General features: G+C 34.3%; 3 protein-coding genes across 4 annotated transcripts; all 3 read right to left on the minus strand.

The window, feature by feature from the left end:
• Nucleotides 1-9,748: 9,748 nt before the first annotated feature.
• On the minus strand, nt 9,749-12,129 carry LOC125280198 (H-2 class II histocompatibility antigen, E-S beta chain-like). The gene is made up of 6 exons (XM_048210555.1): nt 11,970-12,129; nt 11,474-11,749; nt 10,821-11,102; nt 10,581-10,694; nt 10,456-10,483; nt 9,749-10,359 (listed from the first exon to the last, which is right to left on the minus strand). The coding sequence occupies exons 1-5, from the start codon at nt 12,031-12,033 to the stop codon at nt 10,461-10,463; spliced, it is 759 nt and encodes a 252-aa protein (XP_048066512.1). The 5' UTR covers nt 12,034-12,129; the 3' UTR covers nt 9,749-10,359; nt 10,456-10,460.
• A 2,188-nt stretch (nt 12,130-14,317) lies between these two features.
• On the minus strand, nt 14,318-16,439 carry LOC125280199 (HLA class II histocompatibility antigen, DR alpha chain-like). The gene is made up of 4 exons (XM_048210556.1): nt 16,309-16,439; nt 15,676-15,921; nt 15,223-15,501; nt 14,318-15,047 (listed from the first exon to the last, which is right to left on the minus strand). Exons 1-4 carry the CDS (start codon nt 16,364-16,366, stop codon nt 14,926-14,928), a joined length of 705 nt encoding a protein of 234 aa, XP_048066513.1. The 5' UTR covers nt 16,367-16,439; the 3' UTR covers nt 14,318-14,925.
• Nucleotides 16,440-19,793: 3,354 nt separating this feature from the next.
• LOC125280197 lies at nt 19,794-23,221 on the minus strand. 2 transcript variants are annotated; one of them, XM_048210554.1, is made up of 3 exons: nt 22,877-23,221; nt 21,157-22,306; nt 19,794-20,527 (listed from the first exon to the last, which is right to left on the minus strand). In XM_048210554.1, exons 1-2 carry the CDS (start codon nt 22,955-22,957, stop codon nt 21,176-21,178), a joined length of 1,212 nt encoding a protein of 403 aa, XP_048066511.1. In that variant the 5' UTR covers nt 22,958-23,221; the 3' UTR covers nt 19,794-20,527; nt 21,157-21,175. The 2 variants fall into 2 exon arrangements, with proteins under 2 accessions (XP_048066511.1, XP_048066510.1); XM_048210553.1 differs by lacking the exon at nt 19,794-20,527 and having other exon boundaries at nt 20,642-22,306.
• Between the last annotated feature and the right edge of the window lie 2,658 nt (nt 23,222-25,879).

A 25,879-nucleotide genomic window follows, 5' to 3' on the forward strand; every position in this document is an offset into this window, starting at 1 on the left:
ATGTTTGAGCTGTTTTAACTGAATGATACGTAACACATTTATAAGTGATCAATAGTTTACACTTTAGAATAGGGTATGCAGAAAGTGTTATAAATTACTTGTATACATATACAAATAATTTGTAACAGGAAAGAAAGGTCTACAAATGATACGTAACACATTTACAAGTGAAGAATAGTTTACACTTTAGAATAGGGGATACAGAAAGCTTTGTAAATGATTTATTCATGCATTTACACATCATCTATAACATGTGTTGAACACTTTGTAGTGTGTACTCCAGTGTAAGTGCTGACTGGTGAGGGTATAGACAGCTGTCTTCTCTGACACACATGGAGTGTTTAACTCTGTGCACCTGATGTGAGCTTCAGTGGAAGGTAAAACCGGTTCAGAGGTTGACTTCATCACTAGATCCCACACACTCCACACAGAACACAAGTCTGTGCTGAATCTGCTGATGAGTGAAAGGATTTAATATAATCCACAGGAATCATCTGACTGTAAGGCATTTATAAATGTTTACCCACTTCAAAACAAATAAATTACTCTTCTTAAAAATAGTGCTTTAGCATACCTGCATGTTTGTGCTTTTGAACACAGACCAGCTTACAACTTCATCAATAAATCATATACTGATCATTTACTAATGGTTTGTTCAACATTTGTTCATGATTAACAATTGTTTATTGAGATAATGATACTAAAACAATTTTGTCATAAATACTTCAGTTATTATAAGTGATAAATAATGTCTTAACTAATAACTTATAAACCATAATGATCTGTTTGATTTATTTAATTGAGATAACTTACAACACATTTGTAAATTGTTAGCATAACAGGTATTAATCATTTATGAATGTATATTGTAATGTTTTTTAAATGATTCGTTCATCATTAACTAATAATTCATAAATGACTTATAACTGAACTAATAAAACATTCATAAAATGTTAACATATCACTTATCAATCATTTATAAATGTATATTCATGTTTTGTAAATGATTTGTTCATAATTAACTAATAATTCATAAATGACTTATAACTGAACGTTATTATAAAGTGTTACCGTTAGCTTGTACCCTTAATGTAAACTTAGAGTTAATGTGATATACATTGTATTTCCTACAGTAACCCCCCCCCCCCAAATCTAGCCAAATATCCCAAAACATAACACCATTTTCTAAAAGAAAGAATATGTTTCAAATCTGTTAAACCTTCTTTTCAAAACTTCAAAAATGCAAATTCAGCATTTTACACCATGTGCTCATGTAAAAAGTATAATTCAAAAACCATCACTATGTCATCACAACCTGAACACAGTTAAATCACAGTTGTGAACACAAAATTGTTCCAGTCAGAACTGCGAGTACAGGAAAGTGGTGGAGGAGGAAGAGGGGGTGGAGGAAGTTTCTGATGGGATCTGTGCTACTGTAGTTGATCATGTAGTTGATTCTATAGAAAGCTGTAGGGTATATTACAGAAATCCATATGAGCATGAAAAACTTACCTGGTGGAGATGGCTTGTGAAAACATTAGCTTGGAGTCTTAGCTGAAGTTTATAAAGCACAAAGGGCTTCAAACAACCTGACCAGAACGTAACATTGTATTATATAGATGAGATATTCTTATAGAGATTCAGAATAAATGTGACTTCATACATTTTATGCAAATAGTTCTCTTTCTCATACTCTATTTGGTTGAATATTTGAGAAGTATTTTTATAGTACTATACTATACTATACTATACTATACTATATAGTTAAATTTATTAACAGGTTTCATTCAACCTGATTTACTGTACTTTCAGGAAAAAAACAAAACATTTGATGTTTTGCTTATTAACACAAACTTATTTATTTTCAAATAAAGAATATTTTATTGAAGGAAGAACAGTGTGATGTATTACATACAAAAATAATTAACAATGCTAGTCTTTAAAGATGATATTTTTATATATTGAATAATGTAAAAATAAAAAAATAAAACGACGGGAATATTTGATAGTACTTTTACATACTCACTTTACCGTAATGTAGAACCTGATTTCACCAATTGCAACATGTTCCCGGTTGTGTTGCAAATTTAAAAATGTATAGACATTGCTGTGAAAAACCTCAATCAGTGTAATGTAACTAACTCAGTTCTTTATTCAGCTGCACTATTTGCCTTTCCTGAATCTAATTGAGGAGTTCTTCTCCTCCTGGAGATGGAAAGTATGATCACAACCCTTACAACCAAGTACATTTTCTTCAAGCAATGAAAGAAGCCTGTGAAGAAGATGAGGCACAATCCTGTCAATGATGGATCCAGCATTTACAGTTTTTTTTGTTTGTTTGTTTGTTTGTTTGTTTGTTTGTTTGTTTTTTATAATATATATAAATATTTTATAAATATATGATGTTGATGATATTCTCTTTCCAGATGTAACTGAGAGGCAAGATCATTGAATCAATAATTGGAATTTATTTACTTATTTATTGATGGGCTGGGGTTGGGACAAAACTAGGCCTGTATGTAAGCTATAAGCAAAAATGGCATCCAAATATCTTTTTAATCCATGTAATGTAGTCCAACAATATGAGCAACAATATTCCATTAATATAAATACACAATTTGGAAAAAAATAAATTAGTACTTTTTTTTAAATAATTTGTTGGAATACAGTTACTAGAATACTTTTAGGCACAATATTTTCATATTTCAATTTTTCAATTTTCAATTTTAATTTTATATATATAGCACATTTAAAAACAACCATGGTTGACCAAAGTGCTTAACAATATCAGGATACACAAACAAATAAACAAAACAAACACAATAAAATCACAGTGTCAAAACTCGAAATGAAAGCTAAGGAATACATGTGGGTCTTAAGCAATGACTTGAAAATATCATCAGTCCGAACTGTTCTTATGTGAACAGGTTAGCTATTCCAGAGATTAGGAGCAGCCACTGAAAAGGCTCAATCACCTTTATTTTTTAACCTGGATCTGGGAACATTGAGGAGCATCTGATTAGACAACCTCAGTGCTTTGACAGGAGTGTGGACATGTAAAAGCTCTGATAAATAAGAAATCGACCCTGAAATGGACAGGAAGCCAGTGGAGCGAGGCTATATGTATATATATTTTATCTTATTATTCACAGGTTACAATAAAGGTATACAATAAAGACGTTTTGGCTCATAGGCCTTCCTTAGTGTGTTCCTTCCTCAGCCTTCCTTAAAATGCTGAGGAAGGCCTGTGAGCCCAAATGTCTGTGTTTTTATTCACATTCAATTCAATTCACATTTATTTGTATAGCACTTTTCACGATACATATCGTTACATATTGAGAATACATGTCAACATTACAATTTAGAGAATTCAGTTAGCTAATAATGTAATAATTTAGGCAATTAATTCACAATCACTGTTAGCAGTTTAATTGAAGGTAGAAGCAATAAGCTCCTGGAAATAATCAATTACTTATTAACAATAATTAGGACATATAGAAATTTGGGAATGTGTATGTTGATCCATATATTGCGTCATCTGAAGTCCTTGCAAGAGTTGGCGCCGTCTATTCAAAGGTGTTGGTCATCTGAGGTCTTCTTAGGAGGCTGGATCCAAACTGAAGCTGATGTTCTCTCTAGTCACCCCGGGACAGTCGTCCCAAGCTAAAACAGAAAAGCAAATGGAGAATATTTAGTATAGCTGTTGTTCATAACATTAAGCAAAGATAGTCATGTGCAATTGATCTGATATCAGATGCATTATGTGAATGCTTGGCTAAAGAGATGTGTCTTTAATCTAGATTTAAACTGGGTGAGCGAGTCTGAGCCCCAAACATTATCAGGAAGGCTATTCCAGAGTTTCGGAGCCAAATGTGAAAACGCTCTCCCTCCTTTAGTGGACTTAGATATCCTAGGTACAACCAGAAGTCCAGAGTTTTGTGATCTTAAGGAGCATGAAGGATTGTAGGGCGATAGAAGATCAGTTAAGTACACAGGAGCTAAACCATTTAGAGCCTTATAAGTCATTAGCAATACTTTATAATCGATATGGAACTTAATGGGTAACCAGTGTAGAGATGGTAAAATTGGTGTTATATGATCACATTTTCTTGACCTGGTAAGAACTCTCAAAGGACAAAATGACTTGCGGCACTCCTTAATTTACTATCGTTATCTTAGATTTTTCCCCGTTTAAATAGACACAATTGCGACGATCTGATAGGTATGACCTAAACCACCGTAATGCCTGTCCCCGAATATCAGTGTAATTTTGTAGTCGATCTAGGAGTATTTTATGATCTATAGTGTCGAACGCAGCACTGAGATCAAGTAACACTAGTATTGAGATACAGCCTTGGTCAGAAGCTAGAAGTAAGTCGTTTGTAATTTTAACGAGCGCAGTTTCTGTGCTATGATGAGATCTGAATCCTGACTGAAATTTTTCATAGATAGCGTTTTTTTTTTTTTTTTTTTTTTTTTTTTGCAAGAAGGAGCACAATTGGACTGACACAAGTTTTTCTAGTATTTTAGACATAAATGGAAGATTTGAAATGGGTCTGTAATTTGCTAATACGTTTGGATCTAATTGTGGTTTCTTAATGAGAGTTTTAATAACTGCTAGCTTGAACGGTCGTGGGACGTGACCTAGAGATAAAGACGAGTTGATAATATTGAGAAGAGGCTCTTCTGCTACAGGTAACAATTTTTTCAGTATTTTAGTGGGTATCGGATCTAATAAACTTGTTGGTTTAGACCCAGTGATAAGTTTATTTAGCTCTTCCTATAGTTGTAAAGCACTGCAGCTGTTCTTGAGGGGCAATAATTGAGGCTGAATCATAAAACTCTGTCAAAGGTTGTACATTTACAATTGTATTTCTGATGCTTTCGATTTTGTCAGTAAAGAAATTCATAAAGTCATCACTACTAAACTGTAATGAAATGTTTTGTTCTGGTGATGTCTGTTTATTTGTTAATCTAGCCACTGTACTAAACATGAACCGTGGATTGTTTTGGTTATTTTCTATGAGTTTGCGGAGACCCTGGCTGCTTTTAGAGTCTTTCTAAAATGGGACGAGCTGTCTTTCCACGCGATTCTAAAGACTTCTAAACGAGTTTGTCTCAATTTGCGTTCTAGATTACGAGAACACAACTGGAGACAATTTGTAATAATGAGATCAAATATGAAATAAAGTGCCTAAAAGTTTTTTGAGTGAGAATTATTAAATTCAATTAAATAGATTTACACACAAAAACAAGATATAAGATGTAAGACAAGAGAGTGTGGTGTAAACAATTCTGGAATTTAATAATTTGTTAAAATAATTTGTTTCTAACAGTTAAGCTCAAAAAAGGACAGTGGAATTTTTAAATGAGCTTTTTGTAATGGTGCTTAGGCCTGTGCACCAACAAGTCCAATCTAAGGTCAAGAGGTTTAACTCATCTTTTTCCTTTTGAGAGCTGAGCCATCATGTCATGGATCTGTTAGGAGATATCAGACTCGAGAGAGAGAGATGAAGGAATAACAACTTAAAGCTTTATTGAACAGTGTCCAAAACAGGTGGGTATATATTTCTTGAACACAATGGCCAATCAGAGGTGTTTAAGTTATATCATAAGTAAGATCAAAAGTCATAATCCACTCACTGTTCACAAACGCAAGCCAAAGTCCTATCTATTTGAATTGGGGAAATAACTGATAGGCTGCATACGAAATTGCATACTTGCTTCATATTATTCACATATTTGCTTCAGTTAGAGACCAAACTATACCAAGTATTTGGATGAAAAAGCATGAATGATGCTCATGTAAACAGTATACACATGATGCTTTTGCTCCACGTTTTTGTTTGTAACTTTGCAAAACATTAGTAAGCCATAGTAGATCACATATCTTTATTTAGAGCAGGTGGTCTTGAACAAGCCCAAACACAACATAAGACAATGCATAGATGATGTAGTGACATGACATGCTGTTTGGCTAAAGCTATAGGACTTCCAGGATCCAATCACATTGCGATAATGATGCAGATTTTTTCAACGTCATTTGAAAGTTCATCCGATGGAAATTGGATCTCAGGTATGGTGGGTATAGTGGGTAGGAACAATGTGTTTTAAAAACAAACACGCACTCTAATGAAGACCTTGCTTAATCAACCATAAATTTTAAAGATTAAATTATCAACAATTAATCATTCACCGATTAATCATTAGCATCCCCAGTCGGAACTTAATAATTTCATCTCAAACTTAAAAAGGTCACATACGATGACTTCAGGAAGGCTGCTGAGTTCATCAGTGTGATGAGCATTCTGTACCTATACATCTAACGTGTGTGTCGAGTGACAGGCAATATGATACATGTGTCCAGATTCTGTCTATCCTTCAAAAGCTGGCGGACCACTTAAGAATTCAAAAGTAAAATTCACAGATGGTGGATACCATTAGACTAAAAAAATATCTGGGGTGACCTATCCAAACATTACCAGTTGGGGGAGAAAAAAAACATAATCCAAATTAATTTAAAGCTATGAGATATACAATTACTGTTTAATATTTTTTTTGTGTACAGGATGATGGGAATGACTGAAGGAGGCAGTAGGGAAAGTAGTGAGAATGTGTGCAGTGTTTATTACAAGTTGTATTTTCATTTAAATGCAATAATGTACACTGGCAGTCAAAAGTCAGCAGCCATTCCTCCAGTCTTCAGTCTCATACAATCCTCAAAGGATTCGTTCACCCAAAAATGAAAATTCTGTCATTAATTACTCACCCTCATGTCATTCCACACCCGTAAAACCTTTGTTCATCTTCGGAACACAAATTAAAATATTTTTCATAAAATCCAATGGCTCAGTGAGGCCTGCATTGCCAGAAAGATCATTTCCTTTTTCAATGCCCAGAAAGGCTAAAAACCTATTTAAAACAGTTCATGTTACTACAGTGTTTCAACCTTAATGTTATGAAGCAACGAGAATACCTTTTGTGCGCCAAAAAAACAAAATAATAATAAATTACTTTATTCAACATTATTTAATGATAGGCGATTCCAAAACACTGCTTCAGGAAACTTCGAAGCTTTACAAATCTTTTGTTATGAATCAGAAGTTCGGACTGGAATCCAACTGCCAAAGTCATGTGAACTATTGAAATTTCGAAACAAGTATTACGTAACGAAGCCTTGTTTACTGAAATAACACGATTTTAGCGCTCTTCACTTAATCGAAACAAAAGATTCGTAAAGCTTCAAAGCTTCATGAAGCAGTGTTTTGAAATTGCCCGCCTAGATATTGTTGAATAAAGTGTTTTTCTCATTTGCTCATTTGCTGTCAATAAATCACCCTTTTTACTGGCCTCCTCTGTGCCCGAGTATGCTTCCATAACAGTTACATTATTTACTATATTGTTTAATTTATGAATTTGTGTGTTTAATTTTCTGTACTATTGGCTAAAGAATTGGTCAGGTACAGAATGTATTGGCTTAGTATTTGTACAAAGTGACACTGAATAAGTGAATGCAGTGTGTTTTTTGGCCATTTTCTATTAGAATTTAATAGGGTTTTTTATTGGTTTTAATTACATGTATTGATTCCTAAAAGTATTCACCATTAAACCAATCGAATTTATGCATTTAGCATGTGAATTTAACAAACAAGTGGCATTATCACAATAATTTTTATAGAGTCAATGTAGTGATTAACTTCATATTGTTTACTCTTCAGCACAATTGTAACCACTAAAGTTTCAACATTACAGAAACTCTTTTAAATGTCAAACATAACAGCATTAAACATGTCTTTCCCTTCACTAAAAACAAGTAAAATAACACTTAATTTTAACATTTATTCTCCTTATCCAGTCCTATGCAAAGCACTGCCCATTTTCTAAAGTTATTAAAACAATTTCACTAAGTTACTACAACTTAATTTTTAACAAAAACAGTTAATGCAGAAATTTGAGTTTAAATTGCTCACAATATTAAGTTAATGTAATGGTCAATATTATATCATCACCAGAACTAAACAAAATAATGTTTGCAACTTAAAAGTTTTACAGGGTTCCTACGCAGTTTGGAAAAGTATGGAAATGTGATTTGAGTAATTTCCAGGTCTGGAAAAGTATGGGCAAAATATTTGCATTTCCAGACTATTGTCCCTTTCAACCTTTTTTATAGACCCTTGAACTTGTCAAAGAGGACAATACACACAGTCGTATTGTGCCATCATCCCATTTCATATCATGGTTTCTCCGTCGCCACAGAGGAGGTAAATTGGACATTAGGCCTTGATATTAAGGAAAGCCAAATTTTGAGCAAATACATCTATATTAATTCATGTGCATCGATGCTCTCATTTTCTTCATAGTAAGATGGCGATGAACAAAGGAAATAGGTTACAGTATATATAATACTATAATAAAACTGGAAATTGTAATGCGTAAGCATGCAAAAAAATTCCAGTGAACACAAATAGTATCTCAAAGACAAAAAAAGTTTCTTGTGTGCATGCAAAAGTCTGTATATTTTTTTTTTATTTTTTTTTATTTTTTATTTTAGGGGCTCTGTATGTTGTCACTTTGAGAAAATCAATGAAAAAAACAGAGAAAATAAAAATATTTACAGATGACTGTACTATATACCAAATATAAAGCTGAAAATAATGCTGTATGCAACTATTTGTTTAATATGGTCTGAAAATCTATAGAGAGGATTGGAAATTTGAGTCTGGAAAAGTATGGAATTTTGAAATGTGTTGGAAAAAATGTGTAGGAACCCTGGTTTTAATTATTTAATCAATTAGAATTTTTAACTTGCAACTGTAAATTTATTTAAGTTGTAATTACAGGTCCCATTTTGTTGTTGTTGTTGTTTACAGCAGAGAGAAAAAATACTTACTAGTTTATCAGTTCTGTGTGGATTTCAGGGTAATGGCCTGAGCACATTTCCATGTACCCAAAGGTGAGAAGTAGATATTATAAATAAAGGAGGATGTGGTATTTTGGTCATTAGGACTTTGCCACCTTTCCAGCACTATAACATCGCCATTACGAATATAGGAATCACACTAGAACATTATTTGGAATGTTGCTGCGATGAATATGGTCCATTCCAGTTAGGTCTTCACAACTTAACTGTGATATGTGTAAAGTGTAAAATTAATTATTGTCCTTATGAAGAAAGTAAATGACCACTGTCTAAATTATGATGAATCCCTTCTAGATATAATAAATGATTTATGTCGTACATATATCTGCAGAATACTGCCAGAGTTGGACATAAATGGAGTAATGTATGAGATTGTGTGACCTTGCTATACACATCACTCTATACGTTACAGATGGATATGTTGTAGCCACATATTTTTGTTTTATAGTGTTAGATTTTAAGAAGTATCTTTTTTTTTTACATGTTGAAAGAGTTCAATTACAAAATTTGTGATCAACCCTAGTAACATACTGCAGTGCATGAAACACAAAAAGTGCTGTCATTCATTTGTTTTTATAAAGGGATCAAAGAATCTTCAGATAAATGCTTTTGTAATGCAACCATGCAGGTCATTGTGTTATGATAGCTGAGAATGTTTGCTACATTATAATATAAAAATGAGTTTATTTTCAGGTGTAAATTAAGTGTTTTAGGGCATTTTGGAAGAAAGATGAACAGAGTGTGGTTGCATTTTAGAAAAAAGAAAAAACAACTGTATGAGGAGTTTTTATCTTATAAGCTATTTTTTAAAAAAAAATAAAAAATAACTTTTGTAAAAGACATTTATTTAGAGCTGAATTTAACATACAACATAGAATCAAGAAATGTTTCTAACTGAAAAGGAAAACATGGACATTTTGCAGTCATCAAATCATACAGTAGAATCCTTGTCAGAATGAATAAGTCTAATGAAAGAATGGTGTAATTTATGCAAAAAAAATCTATCAAATATATTACATATAAGACTGCGCAACTTTATGTTTTATGGTAATTAAGAGTAAAATAGTAATCAGAAAAGACTTCAGAGTACCCTTTCTCAGACCCAGAGCCTGACTGATATTTATTAGTAACAAAGACTTACAAGAATGTGTTTTATAATGTTATGAACCTATATGCATGTTAATCCAGTAAAAGTACTGGGGAAAAAGCCAGCAAGAATAATAATCTGTACTTCTCTCTATAATCTCTATATTTTATACATCATTATATTATCATCAACATTCAATAAAAATTGCAAATATCAAATTTATTAGATTTGTTGTTATTGTTTTCATTTTCCAAAATTGTATTTGTTGTTAAAAATGAGACATCAGTGTAAAGTTCAGAAAGTGATTTCTCCATCCATGAGTCAAGTTGAATCCTCTTCCAGTCAGTCTGACCTGCAATTTGTGTGATTATTATGTGACTCAGTTTAACAATGTGATTTATTTTATGACAAACTGTTTGAGTTTTCAAAGTCTTAATTAAAAAGTTACCATGATTAAGATGGGACCAGGATCCTCCCTATCAAAATAAAAAGTGATTAATAAAGAACTTGAATAGAGACATGATGTATAAACATAGATGAGTATAAGCTTGATTTGCTCTCATTTCCACTGACCTGTTGATTTCTTCTTGTAATAAATGAGTCCAGCAGCTGCTATGATGATTCCCAGTACCAGACCAGAGGCTCCAATAGCAATTTTATTCCTCTCAGCCTCAGGAAGAGAGGGATCTGTGATGTACAGGAACCATGTTTTATTTAAATATTTATAGTATTTAATATTGGCTAACATTTTGTTTGTCAAAATATGTAATTTACATAAGTCCTATGTGAGGGAAAATAAATGTTTCCTCTTACCCCAGTCTACGATGATGGGTTTAGTTAAGCCAGCGTGATCCACAGCACAGGAGATCTTCTCTCCAGATTTGGGAGTGTATTCTAGGTGGGAGTGAATCTGGTAGTACCAGTCTCCATTAGGCATCTCCTCAGTTGATGTCACATCAGACTTCACAACTTTACCATTTCTCATCCAGGAAACTTGGATCTGGTGTGGGTAGAAGTTGTAAGCGCTGCACATCAACATAGCTGGATGTCTGCCACTGGCCTGAGTCACTGAACTGAGCTTAACCTCTGGTGGCACTGAATTAATAACAATAACAACTTGAGGGCACATACTACAATAAATATTATTATTACTTGCAATGTATAAAGTTCAATATTAGAAATACATTCCCAAACTCATATATAAAATAAATATTATTGTATGGATGTTTTTGGGGGTGTATTTCTAATATTTCCAAGGGCAAACAAAAATTAGAACATAAGCATGTTTTTTATTGTGACATTTTAAAATGTTAGTTATGAAGTTAAAGACTGTCTTGGTGTTATCATAACACAAGTTTTTAAATAATTATAAAATTATCAAACTGTTGTGTAAAAGTTCCTAGTTTAAGCATTTTAAACAAGAGTTTCATGCGTGACAGGAGAGATCAGAATCTTGTGCTGCTTACCTTTTTTATCAGCGATAGCTGACTGTCTGATTTCAGCATTATGTGTGCAGTATACGTCCTTCTGAGCTCTCCATTGCTGCAGAAGGTTGGGATCTTTGTTCCATGTTTCTGCATTATATACTCCATGTGCAGTGTACCCCACAAACTCCCCTACAGTGCTGTTGAACTGTATGTACACATCCTTATTGAAGACATAGTTCAAAACGAACACCATGTCACTGAGATCACGGGAGCTGTGGATGCATCTAAACCAATTAGAATGGTAGTATCCATTTGCTGAAAAAAAAAAAAATTATGTTAAATCAGCATTACAGTTATGTCAGATGATTTTTTTTAACCATACAAAAACAGAAGGATTTTGATACATTAGTCAGTTGTTGTATTAGTGAGTTGTCTTTTCTACTACTACTTCTACTACCAATAATAATTAATAATGAGAAGAAGGTCACTGTCATTATATATCTTTTCAGTTTGCATTATGCTTAATTTTATTTACCTGCTCCAGTGAATGCAGACAGCATCAGTATGAGATGACAACTCAAGATCTTCGGCAGTGACATTTTCCCTCACTGTGACTGTCCCAACTGAAGAGGAATCCAGCAATACTTTGTTCATGAGGTGAACATCTATAACAAACAGCCAATCAGCCTATATACATGTAAGTGTCAAGTGTTGCTAAGCAGATCCTGTTTTTATCTGAGAACTTAAGCCATTTACACAATGACTGTATTCCTCAAGCTTCTCTACTAATTTTAAGGGGTTAATTAAACCATATTCTAACATATTTTTTACTTTTTTCAAGTAAATAATGTATGTTTTAAAGTTGGTAGCAACAATCAAATACCAATCTGACAAATCTCAACAGGAACTTATCAAGAGCAGCAATAATGTCAATTTCAGTTATTTACATCAAACCGTTTTGCTCTCTGCATTGTTTTTATTAAGTGTAAATTAAAAGAAAATAGGAGGAGGTCCCTGATTGTAGTGATTGTAACAAGGTCCATTTGTTTAGCATACAGCATCTTTCACCCTCTTGTGTCTAATAGAATGCAACAAAAAGCTTAAAGTAACAAAAGAAAATGTCATTGCTATAAAACACAAAACCTGTTTTTTTTTTTTTGTTTTTTTAAGAGAAGGATTTAACAGGCTTGTTGCCAGTACATTCTTTTTTATATGACAGGGCCAGACAGCAAACTGCTTTAGTTTTTCTCAGCTGATTTATACATTCTATGAACAATGGTCCATGCTCTAAAAAAAATTGTTAACAGACAATGAAACAGACTTTTAATTTAGCTGAAAATGTAAAATTTAGTGCCAAATGACAGCTACAGATGCACATATACAATGATGAAATGTTTGTCACAAAGTTCTTCACTGAGGAGTTATATGACTATAGCGTGTTATACTGTAGTAATTTAAGTGTCCTCTTTTGAAGTTTGGTACATTAAAAAAAATCTGTTTTCAGTACATTTCAATACTCTATATTATGTCATTACTCTTCAATCCTACATATTTCTTCTCCTCTTTCTCCCTCCTCCACTCATCACCTCTTCTGATCTTTACCACCTTTCTCATTCCTCTTCTCTCTCCACTTTCTTCGCAGTGGGAATTCACAGTTGACCTTAACTAAAACTTAAACTTAACTAAAATTTGAATTGCTGTGTTAAAAGTTTAGTGTATTTTTTTCCTGTGCTGTGCATATATGAGAAATACAGAGCACGGTTTGTTGTGGTAGGAGAAACGGTACATTTGTGATTTGTGTGAAACAAATAAAAAGCTGCAGTATTTTTTGGTTTTTGTCGTTGGCTGTATTACATGCTTTAAAACATTGTGGATTTTTGTTTTGAGAAATTAATGTATGTAATTTAGAATGTTATGTAAATTAATGAAATCTTACGATGAATGTGTTTAGAGAGCAATGATAGTAGTCTGGAGAAAGGTATAAATTCAGTTGAGAGGAAAAAAAACCCTGCACCTCTTCAAACTGTTAGGTTATTCATTATTGGTTTTTATTTTTATTTATTATTTTATTAATCTCTTATTCACAAGAAAGGACCACACCACTACCATGAATGTTGAATAATTATTTTATTGAATGTTAGGGATGAATAAGGAGAATATGAATGGGAAAGGGGAAATGAGATGATAGTCAGGTTGATCTGGATGTCTGACTCTGGAGACTCATGGTGGGAGTATCACCTCAGTTATATGCAGGCCAAGCAATTAGGATCCCCTGATGCAACCTGGAAGGGAAGAGAAGGGTGGTTGAATGGATGAGAGAGGGAGGGGAAGGGTGAGTTTGAGAGAAAGAGACAAACAGTACTGTAGGGGCTGCCCAATATAAATATGTTTTTAAGAAGTGACTGGTTGAGGTGTGGCCCTGCTACCAAACCTTAAACTCCCTTTATTATCATTATTATCATAACTATTTTATGCAGAAGATGAATGGAAGTATTTCAACAATTTAAATAGAAACTACCCTTCCTGTAGCTCAAACAGTAGAGCGTGGTACCAACAATGCAAAAGTCGTGGGTTCGATTTCCAGGGAAAGCATGTATGATACTTACAATACTTGTACCTTGAATGCAATGAAAGTCACATTGGATAAAAGCGTCTGCCAAATGCATAAATGTAGATATTGGCTACAATATTTCCATATAGGTCATATCATGTTCCGTAGGTTAATATCGTATCATGTTGTTTTTGTTCCTCTGGTCTATTCTTTTCTCAAATGTTCCTCTGTCTTTCAACACATATAGCCAACTGTCTAGCCATCTTGTAGCTTTTGAGGCTATCTTGCCTTGGGATAGTTATATAAATGACAACACAATATAAAATCACAAGTGAAATCAAAATAGAGAATCTTTATTTGGAGAGAATGTCAGAAAACTTACAAGACCTTGTAAAATGTATAACTTCAGATTGATTAACAATAATAGGAAATTTCACAATTTAAAAATAATTTTATTGTCAAACACACAGTAATTTTTAAGAATACCATAATGTTTGAGGAAAAAGACTTTAATTGATCCAGCAATGAGAAAGACAATGAGAGCTCAACCATTCAAATTAAAAGTCCAATCTCCAGATATCACTATGGATGAAACGAAAATGTATTAGCAAAAAAAAAAAAATCATTTTAAACCTTTTAGACATCTCTATATAAGTGTATATGGTGTTAAATTTCAAGCAAAGATGTTGCCTCATTGCATTAGAAATATCAGGCAATGTTAATGTTGTTAAAGATTACATTGAGATTTGTGTCTATGAATCTATTTCTATATAACATCTAAGATGTTTCCTGTCACCAATGTGACAGAATGATGCACAAAATTACTGTTTTATATTCTACTGGTGTCAAATGAAACAGTTATTATTTTCAGGGCCTGTAAAAAACTATATACATTTCACTTTGGTTTGTTGTTGTTGTTGTTGTTTGCATCTCAGAGCTGTCAATTGCAGTTGTTTCCTTTAATGAGGAAGAATGTTCCAGCAGCGACTCCTAGCAGCCCCAGAGACAGACCCACTCCACAGAACACTGCTGGACCAACACTGGGCACAGCAACATCCACATCTAGGATACACACAGATACAACCATTTTGTTTATGCATTTCTAATCATGTAGACTTTCAGTGTTGTATATATATGTACAGTATACTTTTTTAAATGTATTATCGTTTGATAACAATTGGAAAAAAATAAATAATAGAAATCTAGTCCAGTGTTTCTATACAAAACACACACTCACCCCATGTTTTGGTCTCAGGTTGATCGAGAGATGTGTGGTTCACAGTGCAGCTGAAAATGTCTCCCTCCACAGGTGTGAATGACAGACTGGAGAAGATGTTGTAAGTGCCGTCATCATTTGGGCGATACTGACTTAGACTGTCTGCTTTTGAAACCTCATTGTTTTTAGTCCATGAGACTCTGACAGGAGGAGGGAAGAATCCAGTCACGTGACAGATGAGGAGGTTTTCAACATTTAGCTGCACATCATTTCTGGCATAGATGGAAGTCTGAGGTTTGTCTATGAACACAGGGAAAGACATTGACAATTATGTTATTTCAAGCATTTAAAAGATAATTAGTTTAAATTAAAAAAATACAATACAAATTCACACTGTCATATTTAGAATATTATTGAACCTGTATTTTATTTATACATACAGTATATACATAAATAGGAGAAATTATATCCTACCCATTTTCTCTTGTGGATATTTATAAGCTTTGATAGCTGTGGCTAAGTTTTGTTTGCAGACTTCTATGTTACTAACAGCTCCCTGATAGAATCCATCATAGCTAATGGGATCTGAAAAGTCAGGTAGAGTAATTACTCCTTCTCCTTTAATGAAGTCTGCATGCCACACTTCCTCTCCATCCATTCCATACATATTTTCTTTCTCTGTATCAGAGCATCCAACTAAATTAAAATCCTCATGACCAACTGAAACAGAAGATAAAACAATACATTATCATCTAGAATAACTACATTAGAAATTTAAATACATGAGATGTGTTCAGACCATTTGCACATGCATGATTTTTTGACGATTATTGCTCAAAATCAGATAACATTTTTAATTAAAATAGCATAGATATAAACTGCTCACAGTTTTGTAATGAGATTTATTTTGTCTGAGCCTTGTCTGATTACAGAATATTATGCTATTTTTCAAAAATCAAATATTATAATTCAAAACAAATCTTTTCAAGCCACAGTCATTTAAACACTAGAACCTTTTAGGAAGTATATTACATAGCAGTATTCCTTGCATACAGTTAAAGATGATGAAAATGGTAAGTGTCTTTTTTAATGAATCCACTGACTTACCTTTTTTCTCAGAAGAAACGAGTGCAGCAAGCATGAACATAAATACATAGAGCTCCATCTTTCTCTGAGCTAAATGGGACAAACACTACACAAACTCTTTTTTGTTTGATGATAGCAGTTTTTTACTCCGCCTTGTGGCTCATGTAGGAGGCTCATAATCCCCTCAACCAATCAAAATTGTCCCTCATGCTGATATTCTTGTATCTTGGCAAAACATTTTTTTTTTCTTGTTTTACATTTACAAGTTATTCTAAATTAAAGAGAAACCAGTTACCACATACATTTTGATTTATATGTATGACTTTTCGGTAACACTTTAGTATAGGGAACATGTGTTCACTATTAACTATGCCTTTTCCCTCAATAAACTCCCAATTTACTGCTTATTAATAGTTAGTAAGTTAGTTGTTAAGTTTGGATATTGGGCAGGATTAAGAATGTAGAATAAGGTAATGCAGAATAAGACATTAATATGTGCTTAATAAGTACTAATAAATAGCCAATCTTCTAGTAATATGCATACTAATAAGCAACTAGTTAAAATACCCTAAAATTAAAAGTGTTACCAACTTTTCAATATACAGTTGTAATCTTTTTGTTTTGTATATGAAAAACCGGTCTACATAATAAGATATGTAAATGTACAACTTTTCATACAAGTAATGAAGTGATACATAGATTAATTTTGAGGAAAGGAATGAGAGGCATGAGAAGTAAGACCTCAAAATATAATATAAATAAGTGTCCAGGATATGTTTGAAACAATACTAATCTGCATGGGGTTTGCATGTTTCCTGTTAGTTTCCTCTGGGGTCTCTGGTTTCCCCCAATACAAAGACTTGCAAGACAGGTCAATCAGTTTCTAAATTGCCTGTAGGAGTGAGTGTGAATGTGTATGTTAGCCCTGTGATGGACTGGCCATCTGTCTGAGAAGCTGGATAGGCTCCAGCATCACTTTTACCATGACAAGATGACTGGAAAATGGATGGATGGACTAACATAAACTCTAATAGTAATGTAACACAGGTTAGAATTCAGTTATATAAGAAACAAAGTAAATAATATAATTTTGAAATAATTATAATTCTAATAAAATGTTGAAAATATTAAACATAACGCTGATTAAAGTCATTGCAGTGTGAAATAATGAAATAATAAATTGATAAAGTGACAAATTGCTTAAATGATATATTTAGTCTAAATTGGAGAAGGAGGTCTCTGCGGAACAAAAAGGGGCGGTTCCCAACTTTGGGGTGTTGTCACACTGGAATAGGTGTTTTTCAACCTCTTTACCTGATTTGCTCAAATCGAGTGGGATATTTCCGGAAAAACAATAAGAGATATGTATTGTATATGAATGTAAGTGTATTGTTTAAGTTGTTTAACGTTTCTTTTATGTGAATATGCTTGCTAGCTCGTTGTAAATAGCTCCAAGCAATCTTCCACTCACTTCTAGCGATAACTATTATTAGCTAACATTCGCTATTCTATTTGATGTATCTGTTAGTCACTTGATTTGTTTTAGTTTTCCCATTAGGTTGTGGCTACAGTGTCTGTGGTCAATAAAATGATTATAAAGTTTAAAGTCTTCAGAGTCATCATTTCAGGTTAACAATTTTTTTTTTTTTTTTTTTAAAGTTTACACAAGGTCAGTAAGTCAGTAGTCTTATTAATGCATATAAAGCTTATACTTATACAATATACGCTGAGGCAGTCATGTGTTTCTGTGGTTGATAGCCTATAAAAAACAAACACTTAAAATTAAAGTTAATTATATCACAAGCACTGTCTAGCCTACGTTTTCTCTCTGCTTGTCTGTTGATATAGTGCAGTGGTTATGTCATTTTAATATTATATATATAATATATATATATATAATACTATATAGCTTTTATGACGAAGGTTTACACTATGCACGTGAAATTTGGCATGCGAGAGATTAAATAAAATAGGCTGTTGATCGCGTGCCTGCTCTTCTGCGTTATTCATATTGAAGAGCATCAATTATTAAACAAGACTTGTAGCACAAGAAGGATCTAGCCTTAAGAAACTATTTGAGGTGAAAAAATACCGTAGTAATTTATAGTAAATACTATAGTGTTTTTTGAACCATACTTGAATTAATTTGTTGTGGTAATTCTATAGGCTATTGCTGTGGTAATATAACAACTATAGTAATAGGCTATAAACAAATTACGTTACTGTACTACGTTTTCTTTAAACTATATTATACTACAATACACGCAGTTAACTGTAGTAAAAACTAAAGTACTGTCTACAGCCTATGCTGTAGCAAAAGTGTTGTAAATACTATAATATACAGTATACTACAATTTACTGGTTCAAAAACACTATTTACTATCAATTACTATAGTATTTTTACACCCCATGTCCGACCAAATGACGCCGATTCAGTTCAGACAAATGACTATTTGTCTATGTAAAATATATCCATTGTGACAAAATTACATCCCGTGTCATTATAATTCGTAGGCTAGTTTATGCAAAATAATAATAATAAAATAAATAAATAACTAGCACTAAAAAAACGGATAGGCTAATAAAATTTGCATAAATCATATATTTCGCCCTCTCGAGCTATAAGCTACAGGTCCTGTAAAATAGTTCATACTCATCAAAATAAATGAATGTATTATAGTAAAATGTTTCCATATATCTAGGCAGGCACTCGGGAAAAACGCATAGTTTCCCTGTTACGGAAGTCAAGCATGCAGCAATATTTTATTTATTTTTCATTATCTCTAAACATTAAAAAAGTAGTTGTAATCATAAGAAAACAAGAAAAAAAATAATAATAATAATGAATGGCCTTTCGTACTTTAAAAAAACGCATATCCCGGCTTCCGTACTTTTTTGGTTGGATCGTTATAAACACCAAATTGGGAGACGCCCCTCTTTTGTTGAGCAGCTTGAACCCAGTGCCCAAGGAAGTCGACCGGAAGTTGAAGTCGGCCGGGTGCCGCCATCTTGTAGCAGAACTTCACTTGCGTTAGCATCCCCATTGACTCCCATTCATTTTGGCGTCACTTTGACAGTGAATAACTTTACATCTGAGGCGTTTAAAGACTCCATTTGTCCATTATTTATTTCTAAAGATACACGACAATGTATAAAGGGCTCCATTACCTTCTATGTTACATTATGGCCCCGTAGATACAATTTTTGTAAAAATAGGCTAACGATTGCGTCATAACCACTCGACTCTCTGTCGCACAATAGAGAAATTACCGTACAGACAGGAGGAGAAGCTCGCAGGCAATCGGGGAGATGTCAAGAGAGATGGCGTACTGGCGTTACATTTTAAAATACTATACAAAATAATTAATCAGAATACTTACTCCTGCTTACTCACGCCAAAGAACTCCCCGCTCAAGCTCGCCGTCTCTGCAAGATTAACGATGACAGTTTGCACGCACAGCTACTAGAAGATTTACATCTGTCAGACAGGTTGCGGACGTCATCAAGCTTAGTTTGAGTCTGCGCGTCAGAAACGGAAGTGCTAAAAATCGCTAAAAATGGGCTTCACTTGACTCAATTGAGTTCCAATGGGGTCGCTGTGTCCATTTCTTTTACTGTCTATGCTTGAACCCATGGTTGCCTGGCTGCCAAGAAGTGTTATACGTACTAACATGCCACCATCCTTTAAAAAGAACCACCCCCAGACCACTTGCATCATCGATTGTGCTGAAACGGCTATTCAGAGAGCAACAAACCTTAACTGTAGGAGTGCCACTTTCAGTCATTACAAGGGAACCAATACTGCCAAATATCTTGTTGCTGTGTCACCTCATGGGCTGATAATGTTTATATCACAGGCCTATGCTGGTAAAAGCAGTGACAAGTTTATCACTATAAACAGTGGGTTTAATGGAGGCCCTAATGCCTGGTGATGAGGTAATGGCTGACAGGGGTTTCACGATTCGAGATGTACTACATGAAAGGAAGGTGAAACTGAATATTCCTGCCTTTACCCACAAGCGTGGTCAATTGACCAATGAGGAGGTAACGCGCACTAGACGAGTGGCCAATGTCCGTATACATGTGGAGAGGGCAATCCGAAGACTTAAAGTCTTCAAAATTCTGTCCCAAACTGTCCCCATCTCCATGACCCCGCGGTTGGACAAGATTCTTACCATATGTGCTGCTTTAGCAAACATGAGGTCCAGACTCATCCGACTGCCACATGAGGTTTAAGTCCCTATGAAAAGTAAAACCTGGGTTACCTGCAGTTTTTTTTTTTTTTGTTTTTTATTGTACATATTCCTTTTTTTATTTATATATATATATATATATATATATATATATATATATATATATATATATACATATATATATATATATACTTTCAGCTAGAAAAACCTGTGTAAATTAATTGTTATTGTTCCCTTTCTGGTGTTGTGATTATTGATAAGACAAAACAGAGTTTTAACTAAGAAAAACTTGTGAGTGCTATTCTTTTTCTTGTATTGTAAATATTGACACATGACAATAAACAAATTGATTTGAGAAGAAATGAATTAATTGTTATTGATCCTATTCCATAAAAAATGGACAATTTCATTAACTCCTTAATGGATGATTTTTTTTAATAATTAAAAACAAAGTAAATACAGGAAAAAAATCTCACAATATCACAAAAAGAAAAAGACTGGAATAAAATATTAAATAAATAAAATTAATAAATAAAGAAGTGACTGATATAAAAATAAATAAGAGTAAGTAAAAGAAAATAAATCCGTTTGATAAAAATAAATAAAAGCTAGAAAGGATTTGTCACAAATTTGTGACAACAGGGGACAAGGGGTTAAAAAAGGAATGACAAATTACCCCAGTAGACATAAGCAGGTCATGCTGATTTTACAACATCCATGTATCTGGAACACAACTCCAGCCTTCCATCATCGAAGTCATCTACAACTTTTGGCAACATGTGGGTGAAATAGAAGGAGTGTAGCCTTGAGATATGTCCCTCAACAAAGGTTTGGTCGTAGAGCACGTTGAGCTGCAGACATTCAGTGTTACTCCAAATCACCAACAAGGCTTGCCGTAGCCCTGTGCAGTGCATGCCCAGTTGCACCTGCATGTAATATCCCTTTGGCCCATTGAAGGACAGATGGAATTCCCCTGTGGGCATGCGTTTGATCTCACTGCTTTTAGCAGCAAGTGCCTCAGTAAGGGACTGGTTTTTGACTAAGACAGGGCACTTGATCTCCACTAGTGTGTCTCTGTTCATGACACCATCCGGACTCGCAGCAAGCCATGGCTCACTCGGGCAAACCACCAAACCTTTCACATCGATGTCATGACCTTGGTCTTGCAGGTATTGCCTGGCGTGCTCTTCACCCTCTGCTCCTTGCCGGGTTGCTGCGTTACCGTGAAAGGTAGGATGGAGGTGTTCAGACAAGAATTTGTCTGGTGCTGTGGTAGCCCGAACTGGCACATACTTGGCTGTGCTTGCTGTTATCCGTACCCGTCGCATGTCATGCCACAGTTGTTCCCTGCTCTGTTCTTTTGTGTGCTGCTCAATGTACATAAATTGGGTTGTGGTCATGTCAATGTATGTGGTGTAGAATGCCCTACATTTCTCACATTCAAGTTGTGTGTTGTGATCACCATGATGTAGGGGCAGTGGAGCTTTTGATGTCTCGGCAGACTGAGCAGGGAGGCTGGTGTTAAAAGTGAGCTGCATTAGTCCACTGCCAGGTGCAGTGAAAAGTGCCGCTATTGGTGTGGAGAGACAGTAATTTTGCCATTCTTCCAGGGTCTCATGGACTTTTACCTTGCGACTAGGTGTAGAAACTATGCTGGAGGAGGATGCCTGTGATGCTGGTTGGTATAAGTTATTTCTGCTGTGTCTTCGGAAAGACACATCTCTGATTTTTTGCTGCCCAGTATTGCTTTTTGTCCCGGCATTCCAGCAATTCTGCACATCAGTGCAGGCAAGTCCTGTCTTCCCTTGCCTCACAGCATTTTCTACCTGCAGACAGATAGAAACAAAATCACACACTTTTTAAATAATGGTTTGAGCATCACAGCACAATTGACTTCTTTTAGAGAAAACATTTTGTAAATCAAAATAACATTAACATTAACATCAATGTTTAACCCCTTTATGCCTGAGTTTATTTAGACTTATATAAAAAAATCTGGAAAAATATGAAAAGAATAATAAAAGAAAATACCCGCTGCATTTCTGGATTTTTAATTCAACATAATCAAATAATTTATGTTAAAAAAAACTCAACAGATGTTTACTTCATCCCAAGTACAAGCAATATAAACAGTTTTTATGGTTAATATTTTACCTTTACCTTTGTTAGATCACATTTAAGAATTGCAACCTTGTGCGGGAACGGCAGTTGTAGTTCACACTCTCTCACACTTAGACACAATCTCTCTCTCACATGCACACACACACACGCACGCACGCACGCACACACACACACACACACACTTTTGCATTACTCGTCGTGTTCTGTTATAGATTAACACACGGATAACGTTACATACAAACATCTTAATACAAGCATAAGATGGGCTAACGTACCTTCCACAGCACGGCGGCTGCATGGCTACAGGAACGTCCGGGTCCGGTGTTACGGATCAACTGGGGATCAACTGGGGACATGCGCGTGCACGCAGATAGTTTTACCTGACTTTCCAGCAGATGTTGCTCAGCACTAGATTCGTCACAGGGAATTTTCTACGGAGGAGATTTAAACGCTTACCACATTATTTGTGAATGTTTGTATTATTATTGGACTTTGTTGTTTCCCCTGTCGCTCTTCAAATGTATCAGACGCCGTTTAAGGGAAGTTTTAATGCGTTTTCATGTCGCGTCTCACAGACCACGCCCAGATTATTTTGTTTACATTCGTTTCAATGGAGTTCGTTTCTGACAGGTGCATTAAATAAAAAAGCTATTTACGTTTTTTAAAGCACTTGTTTATGTTTTTATATTTATTATTATTATAAATTTCAGCAGCAATATTTCCATGGTTTAAAAAGGATGTCAAGCATTTTTTTTTTTATATTTTAAATATGTTATTTATTTAAGGGAATATTTATTTATTTAAGGGAATGATCAACAAATATATGCATAGTTAACAGGTGCAAAACCACAAAAAGCCCTTTTAACAATACATAAAGGCCTAGCTTCAAAGCAGCATTAGGCTACATAAAATGCATGTGTACATTATGAAGAGAAATCTGTTATGTCAGAAATTACTCTCAATGTAATGTTCATATGGCAAAAATGTATGGTTCTTTGATAACAGAAGTATGGTTAACATCATTCAGTTAAGCAGAAACATATTAAGGCAATAATGATTATAATATAAGGATAATTTTGCATGTTGATTCAGAGTTGGTGTCATCTGTCCTCGCAGGTGTTGTCCTCATCTCTTCACAGGTGTTGGGTTCACTTAAAATCTTCACAAAGGCTGAATCCAAATGTTAGTGAGGTCGGTACCAAATAAAGATAACTGACATAATTCAAATTTATATTACATATAAAGAGGCCTACGCTCATTTAATTGTATTTATAAAACTGACAGTCTATTGTGTCATATATTCAGTTTCCTATTCTAATTGTTTGGGAGAGAGGCACTGTATTTGTGTGAGGTGCCAAATGATTATGAGTTTAGTGATGTATACTGTCTTTTGTAATTAGAAAATGTGTAATATTTTGTAATACAGTATAATATGTCCTGCTTATGTAAGTCATGAGAAACTTGTTGTTGCCACTGATTGGTTGTCACAGGACGTTCATACAAAAGATAGTATGGAAACTGGAAAAAGAACCTATGAGACAGTAAGAAAGATATTACAGCATAGTTCATTTTTAGTTGTTAAACACTGTTTAAACACAGTGTCATCTTTAAAATGTAAACATGGCAGTGTTCTTCAGTGTTCACAGAATAACAGGTTATCAATTAATTTCAAGCACCTAACTGAATGTACAGTACATACACACCATTACTTTAAGCATTAAAATTAATTATTTTAATTGATTAGGCTATGATTCTAAGAAACTTCAGTAATAAATACAGAATTGTTATAAACAGAGTTCTGTTCTGCTATTTGAATCGTTTAGAAAAAAAATTAAACAATGTGTTTTTATAATTCCTAAGCCAAAGCAAATGTTGAGTTTAAATCAGTCATGAATCCAGAATGAAACATAGTTGTTTTAGGATACAGAGGTTGTAATTGAAACCTAAGCAAGAGATCTCAGAAAATAAAATCAACAAAATCAATAAAATCACCTAGAACAAACACAAGTCAAAGTGTCTGTTTTTCCCCCTTAATATATGTAATCGCTCATAAAATATATAATTTGATTATGAACAATAGTAAGCAACATATCAATTAACAAGACTTGTTGTTAATAAAAACATTAAGGACTTTGCAATTCATGTTTGCTTTAGTTCGCCTACTCCTAACTTAAACTTAATCTGTCTGTTTTAATTTGTGTTTAGAAAACATGACAGCACACTACAGACACTAATGTTGAAAATAAATACTTACACTTTACTTAATTTCGTTGACAAGTTTGACATTTATCGAAACTAGTGTCCCATGTTAACGTGGGCGTGGTTTGTGAGCGTGACGTAAGAGCATGATAAACTTCTTTAAAACTACTCCAAAAACGCAGGAACGAACACCGTGAAATCGAGGCGCTTTATTACGCATCGCAATGTATACAACCGGTGAAACATGCATTTTTAAAACTATGATCCGTGGAATATCGCATGTGACGAATCTGTCGCCGTCTAACATCTGCTGGAAATCCAGGTAAAACTATCTGCGTGCTCGCGAGTGTCCCCAGTTAACATGATCCCCAGTTGATCCGTAACACCGGCGATACAGGTACAGCCTGCAGTCTCCACATCTCCCGTCTTGGTAACTAAAACCCAGGCGTTATGCGCTGAATTGTTAACGGACTGGCTTGGTTGAACATCGGCCTTTAGGTAAATTAAACTGCCCATATCGTGTAAAAGTACACAGCCCACTTTGTCTGAATGGAGGTACTGAAACGCCTCAGAGCTTTTCAGGTTATTAATTGCATTCCCATCCACCGCCATGGAATCAATAAAATAAGAAAAGATCTTGGATGTTGTTATGCTGGGCCATATCGACATGTTGTCCGCCCATGATGTTACCTAGTGATGGCCGATTTCGAAACACGTGCTTCATGAAGCTCCGAAGCTTCATGAATCTTTTTGTTTCGAATCAGTGATTCGGAGCGTGTATCAAAATGCCAAAGTCACGTGATTTTAGTAAACGAGGCTTCATTACGTCATCACTGTTTCGAAACAGTTCGAAATTTCAATGGTTCACCGATAGAGGGCGATGATAAAGTGAGCCCATGAATCATGCAGAATTCACTATTGAACAAGTGTCTAGGGCTTTACCCTATGGTATTACCTGATTTCCGATCAGTTTTATACAGTTTTAGATGTTTTAATTATACATTCGAATAATTGAAATGAATAATGGTAGTTATTAATCTCTTATTGGCCTGTTTAGCTCAAGCCTTTAAAATTGATAA

Source organism: Megalobrama amblycephala, linkage group LG12 (assembly GCF_018812025.1).
Source record: "Megalobrama amblycephala isolate DHTTF-2021 linkage group LG12, ASM1881202v1, whole genome shotgun sequence".
NCBI classification, from domain to species: Eukaryota; Metazoa; Chordata; class Actinopteri; order Cypriniformes; family Xenocyprididae; genus Megalobrama; species Megalobrama amblycephala.